At 36.4% G+C, this 6,363-nt stretch overlaps 1 protein-coding gene across 2 annotated transcripts; it reads left to right on the top strand.

Annotated features, from left to right (window-relative positions):
• The first annotated feature begins 725 nt into the window (after nucleotides 1–725).
• Nucleotides 726–6,032, top strand: LOC118048636 (uncharacterized). 2 transcript variants are annotated; one of them, XM_073406521.1, is made up of 10 exons: nucleotides 726–937; nucleotides 1,015–1,335; nucleotides 1,420–1,546; nucleotides 1,668–1,729; nucleotides 1,858–1,932; nucleotides 2,025–2,114; nucleotides 2,266–2,382; nucleotides 2,522–2,632; nucleotides 2,787–2,907; nucleotides 3,124–6,032. In XM_073406521.1, the coding sequence occupies exons 2-10, from the start codon at nucleotides 1,019–1,021 to the stop codon at nucleotides 5,074–5,076; spliced, it is 2,973 nt and encodes a 990-aa protein (XP_073262622.1). In that variant the 5' UTR covers nucleotides 726–937; nucleotides 1,015–1,018; the 3' UTR covers nucleotides 5,077–6,032. The 2 variants fall into 2 exon arrangements, with proteins under 2 accessions (XP_073262622.1, XP_073262621.1); XM_073406520.1 differs by having other exon boundaries at nucleotides 727–937; nucleotides 1,644–1,729; nucleotides 3,124–6,031.
• Nucleotides 6,033–6,363: the final 331 nt, after the last annotated feature.

A 6,363-nucleotide genomic window follows, 5' to 3' on the forward strand; every position in this document is an offset into this window, starting at 1 on the left:
AAAAAACAATTGTTATTATAATAGCAAATTATTTATAACGGTGCCTGTATAAAACTATATTATCAACAAGAGTTTCCTCTTATTAATTAAAGCATTCTGCATTTGACACAACTTTAAAACTATATTTCGATGTGTTTTTTAAAATCTGAATATTTGAGAATGTGGTTGTTGCATTGGTATGCTTTCGTCCTTGCTATCAATCTCAGACTTATTAGTTATTAGCATTGTCACAGCTGGTTTGTCTTTACAGTCGCAGTGATTTTTTTTTTTAATTTTTTAAATTTTTTTTGAATTATTTGAATGTGTTGATATTAAAAAAAAATTAAAATACTATTTAATATATGTTTAAATAAAACAATATTATCAGAAACAACTTTACACATGCATAAATACGTTTTTCTTTTTCATATTCATGTGTTTACATTTTCATGGCAGCTCCTTCAAAGTTTTATCATTGGGGTGGGTTAACTATTTAGTAGGTGATTCAGTGATAAGAACTTGGGATTAAAGGTTTTGATTCTCTTGTGGTTTTAGGTTAGAGTGCTAATATAATAGTCATTAGATGTTTATATAATCGTTAATTTCAGAGTTTATGAGATTAGTCGAGATACACCTAAACACTCATGTTAATAAAAAAAAATTAGGTGGATCCACACGTTAACTTTCTTATAATATAATGTGTGGTAGGGAAGCGGTGGTTTGCTTCCTGTCAAACAATACGTTATTCTCTTCCGCATCACATCTCATCTCACAATAGAATTCCCTATTTTCCTTTCCACATCCCATGATCAGTACGAACTAGATTTATGTATACTGCAACTTTATTATTTGTCTAAACCATATATTCTTCTCTGATCTGTGATTTCTCTTCTCTTCTTTTTTCTTTTTCTGATTACTGCTTAAGCAAACCAGCACTTGAAGAACATCTTGAATCCAGGTAAATTATTTGTACTTCATCTTTTTGGTGTTAATTTTTGTTTTTTATATGTAACTATATATTGTTTGAATCTTTAGGCTAATGGAGGAGAGGCTAATGGCTAGGCTAGAATCGGCGGTGGCGCGATTAGAAGCACTTTCGTTGAGAGGGGGAAGTGTGGCGGGTAGTGGCGGGGATGATGCTTCAGCGACGGATCCGTCGATTGTAGCGTTTGAAGATTTCATGGGGGCATCCTTCGGTAGGGTTTCCAGCGCTGGAGAGAAGATTGGAGGACAAGTATTATCTTGTACTTGTGGTCAGATGGAAGGGTTCGCACCATCTTCTATGGAGGATGATGTCAACTTACCATTGAATTTTCAATCACCAGAAGATACATTCAATATTTCTGAGTTTCCCTCGTACGTCATTCTTAAGCATATTTTATCAGAAGATGATTGCTTGCAATTTAGTTACTTCAGTTTATCATTATTCCATGGAAGCAGGCCGGCACCGGAGGTTCCAGTCAACCAAGGCTCCATATCATGCAATGATCAAGGTGGACAGAACAATGCGATCAACGATAGTATTCAACAAACAACTCAGTTTCCAACTTCATTTCCTGAAACCATGGTGAGTACTCATGCTTACTCCAATTTGCTACAATGTCCATTGAATTAGGCATCATTATTCCTTTATTCATCATTATTCCTTTATTCATCAACCTCAGACGGGACATCGCTATATGACACAGAACGCAACCACATCACAACATGGTGAATTCAATCAACCTGGACCTTCTTCTCCTGCTCCCTGGTATCCAATTTTTCATGTTTAGTATTTTCTGAAAAAAAAATAAAAAAATTTCCAATCATTATTTAACTTCTTCTTCTTCTTCCTCTTGTTGTTGTACTTATCAGTGAATTCATTATGTTTGAATATAGGTATCAGCCTATTCCTAATTTATTTGATCCTCAATGTGCCAATCCCATGGTGCCTGGACCATCAATGCCTTTGAGGTAAGCTAAAATGATATCAAATGCTTAGTGGATTAATAGCAAAGAATTATGCATATGTATAAAGAAATCACTAACAAATGTTGCTAATTTAGGGACCAACAATGGACTAATTATCAGTTACCAATTATGAGCAATCAAGTGCCTGCGATGCTACCTGGACCTCAACCTCCATTGAATCAATGGTATTAACCTCGAATATACACTTTTTTAATGAAAACAATAAAGTAGACCAAAATTGACAAGGTCGAGGATCTTTCAAGTCTTTTTGAGCTCTCTATCTCTCTTCTTTGTGACAATAACAGTTCTGTGTTTAACTATTTGAATATTATTCAGGCATCAGAACTCCTTTATTCATCAACCTCAGAAGGGACATGGCTATATGACACCGAATGCAACCACTTCACAACATGGTGGCTTCAATCAACCTGGACCTTCTTTTCCTGCTCCCTGGTATATATCCAATTTTTCATGTTTACTATTTTCTTTAAAAAAAAAAAAAGAATTTAGTTTTTCAATCAGGAAAGAAACATCATAGCTTGAACATAAGTTTGTAATGCTTCATATTGTCTGCGAATGATTTTGGATTCAGGATTCAACATTTTCCTAATCAAGGACAAGTCGATCAAGCTTTTGCAATTCGTAATATAGACAATATGCAACAGGAGAACTTCGTGCCTCGAAACTTTGGCAACTCTACTAGGTACTGATCAAACTTTGGCAATATATATGCTGTCGTGTTTTAACACAGTATTAATACCTTTTTTATAATTAGATACACCATTGATTTTTACTGCTTAAGAGAGACTACCAATTATGGAAAGGTTTTATAATATGATCACTTCATTTGTATATAGGTCACAGATGGATAACCTCCAAGTCCGAGGATTGCAAAATCAAACTGCTACGCCAAATGCCTCAAATCCTGGCCTTGGCACTTCCCTGCAAAGTCAAAATAGGGGTTTAAATACTCAACAAGTAAGAAGTCTAATTAAATTATCGTCGTCTTTTTACCTCCTATGATTGTGCAATAAACTAACTATCAATTTTAATAGCAAAATAAGGGTAACAACACTGAAGAAGTAGTTTCTCATCCATCCGGATATGCTGTAATTTGCATCAATTTTTATTCTTTATTTTGACTTATGTTTATTCTATATTTTAACCCCCCCCCCCTTTTGTTTTTTCCTACAGGTTGAAATGGGTGGATCAAAGGATTCATTTTGGAATTATGTTGAAAGGGCTGATGATGGTAGCACGAAGTGTAAGTTTTGTCCACATACATTTGCCAATAAAACCTCCATTTCAAGGATCAAATGGCATTTATCAGGAGAGGAAGGGCATAATGTTGCCATTTGTCATGGGGTGCCTAAAGAAGTTCAAGAAGCAGCCTGGAAAGATACGTGTGGTGGCAACAAAAGACATAAAATCACAGCAAGTTCAATCAATGTTAATGATTGTGGAATTTCAACAATAGTAGGAGTTACTGCAAGGGGAAGGGCAGAAATTGAAGTTCAATCAATGTTAATGATTTCTTCACATGCAATAGCAGGAAACGACGTAGTAAGCATGACCGGAATGAGAGCACAAGAAGATAGAGTTTCCGAAGGGGCACTCGAGAGCAGACTGAGGACAGAACCAGTGGATCGAGCGTTGGAACAAAACACTGGTGAAGGATCTTTTCGGCATGATGCATTTGAGACTGTACCAAGAACAGAGCAAGAGCAGCTTCTGGAGCCTCGAGGAGATGCATCCCAATTTTGTCTTGACTTTGGAATATGTTATGATCAACCTTGTGCTCCATCAGTAAACTATGATGTAAATAGGCATGATGCACAGGACATGGTTAGAGTGAGGACACAACTAGTGGAGGAGGAGGATGTGGAGAATAGTGGAAGATCAGTAGTGCAGGCTGGCCCAGGAGCTAGATCTTCTGAAAGTCTGAAAAACAACAAGACTAGAGGAGTTTCATTACCTACTAGCTCTATAAAGGTGGGTCAAGCATTTGAAGAGAATAAGAAGGTGATATGTTCTTTGTTAATGGATGATGAAGTCCCAACCATTGGCATTTATGGGATGGGGGGAGTTGGTAAAACAACAATACTGCAACATATCCAAAATGAGCTTCTACAAAGACCAGATATTTGTGATCATGTTTGGTGGGTGATTCTGTCTCAAGATTTCAGCATTAATAGATTGCAGAATCTTATTGCTAAACATCTTCATCTAGAGCTTTCAAGCGAAGATGATGTTCAGCTCAGACCTGCCAAATTGTCAGAAGAACTAAGGAAGAAACAAAAATGGATTCTCGTTTTAGATGATTTGTGGAATAATTTTGAGCTACAGGAAGTGGGAATTCCTGTCTCGTTGAAAGGATGCAAGCTGATTTTGACAACTCGATCAGAAACAGTTTGTCATGGAATTGCTTGCAATCACAAAATCCAAGTGAAGCGACTTTTTAAGGGAGAAGCTTGGACTTTGTTGAAGGAGAATCTTGGGCATGACATAACACTTTCAGAAGTGGAAGGAATTGCGAAAGCTATTGCTAGGGAATGTGCTGGTTTGTTATTGGGAATTATTACAGTGGCAGAAAGCTTGAGGGGAGTGGATGACCTCCATCAGTGGAGGAATACATTGAATAAATTGAAAGAATCAGAATTTAGGGACACAGAAGTATTCAAGTTATTGAGGTTTAGTTATGATCGGTTAGGTGATTTAGCACTTCAACAATGTCTCTTGTACCGTGCATTATTTCCTGAAAATGATATGATTGAAAGGGAGGAGTTGATAGGTTATTTGATCGATGAGGGAATAATTAAAGGAAAGAGGAGCAGGGGAGATACATTTGGTGAGGGCCACACAATGCTTAATAGACTTGAAAATGTCTTCCTATTGGAAGGTGCTACCTCCATGGAAGATGATAGTAGATGTGTCAAGATGCACGACTTGATTAGGGACATGGTCATCCAAATACTGCTAGAGAACTCTCCAGGCATGGTTAAAGCTGGTGCACAATTGCCAGATGCAGAGGAGTGGACGGAGAATCTGACGAGAGTTTCACTAATGCAAAACGAGATCGTAGAAATTCCTTCCAGCCATTCACCAATGTGTCCAAATCTGTCCACTCTATTTCCCAAGGAAGTATGATCCTTGAGAAATTTGGAAACTTTGGAATGCCATTTCGAAGGTCTCTCTGACTTCATGGAGTATCTAAGATCTCGGGATGGGATCCAATCATTAAGCACATACAAATTTTTTGTAGGAATGGTGGATAAAGATTTTTGGGGAGACTTTGATGATTTTCCAAGTAAAACAGTTGGGTTGGGTAGTTTGATTATCAACAAAGATAGAGATTTTCAGGTCAAGTTCTTAAATGGCATTCAAGGACTGGTTTGTGGATGCATCGATGCAAGAAGTTTATGCGATGTTTTGTCATTAGAGAATGCAACTGAACTGGAGGAAATCAACATTTGGGATTGCGATAGCATGAAGAGCATGGTTTCATCTTCTTGGTTATGCTCTGCTCCACCACCATTGCCATCATATAATGGTATGTTTTCTGGTCTTAAAAAGCTTTATTGTGGTGGATGTAACAGTATGAAGAAGTTGTTCCCACTTGTGTTGCTGCCAAACTTCGTAAACCTGGAAGTGATTGTTGTTAGTGATTGTGAGAAAATGGAGGAGATAATAGGAACACAGATGTAGAAAGCAGCATCTCCAATTCCATCACGGAATTCATTCTCCCAAAGTTAAGAACTTTGGAATTGTTTGGTTTACCAGAACTGAAAAGCATTCGCAGTGCAAAACTGCTTTGCAATTCTCTTAAAGAAATTACTGTAATCCATTGTTAGAAGCTGAAGAGGATGCCAATTTGTCTTCCGTTGCTTGAAAATGGCCAGCCATCTTCTTCCCCTTCTCTTAAAGAAATCATAGTATATCCAAAAGAATGGTGGGAGACAGTAGTGGAGTGGGAGCATCCTAACGCAAAGGATGTCCTTCGTCCCTTGTAAAGTTTGAGTGGTAATCCTTCCGTTGTAAGAATACTAATAGATTGTAACCTTAAATTTGCTCATATTCAATAATATATCATTCCTTCAATCATTTTTGTTAAAAATCATGTGCAAAACATAATTAGTTTCAATATGAATGATGAAAATAGTCCTTTAAATCAACAAGGATATTCTTATTAATCGATATTGAAATTACTTGCATGATGCTTTTGGATTAAATATGCTCAATGGGTGGATTTGGGTCGGTTTGAAAGAAAAATCGAAGCCTAACATGAATTCATAGAAAGAGCGTTTATTAATATGAAATATTTCTTTTTTATATATAAATAACATTTTTCATTTTATTTATTTATTTCATTATCTTTTTAAGACTATTGAATTGTCATATATATTTTTTAACTCGATAGATAAATAATTATAATTT

This window comes from Populus alba, chromosome 19 (assembly GCF_005239225.2).
Source record: "Populus alba chromosome 19, ASM523922v2, whole genome shotgun sequence".
Taxonomy (NCBI): domain Eukaryota; kingdom Viridiplantae; phylum Streptophyta; class Magnoliopsida; order Malpighiales; family Salicaceae; genus Populus; species Populus alba.

What these genes read in the sequence shown, in the direction of transcription:
- LOC118048636 (XM_073406520.1), top strand. Translation starts at nt 1,019, where the DNA reads ATGGAGGAGAGGCTAATGGCTAGGCTAGAATCGGCGGTGGCGCGATTA. An exon ending in CCTTCTTCTCCTGCTCCCTG is followed by an intron (nt 1,730 to 1,857) that starts GTATCCAATTTT and finishes GTTTGAATATAG; the next exon opens with GTATCAGCCTATTCCTAATT. An exon ending in CAACCTCCATTGAATCAATG is followed by an intron (nt 2,115 to 2,265) that starts GTATTAACCTCG and finishes AATATTATTCAG; the next exon opens with GCATCAGAACTCCTTTATTC.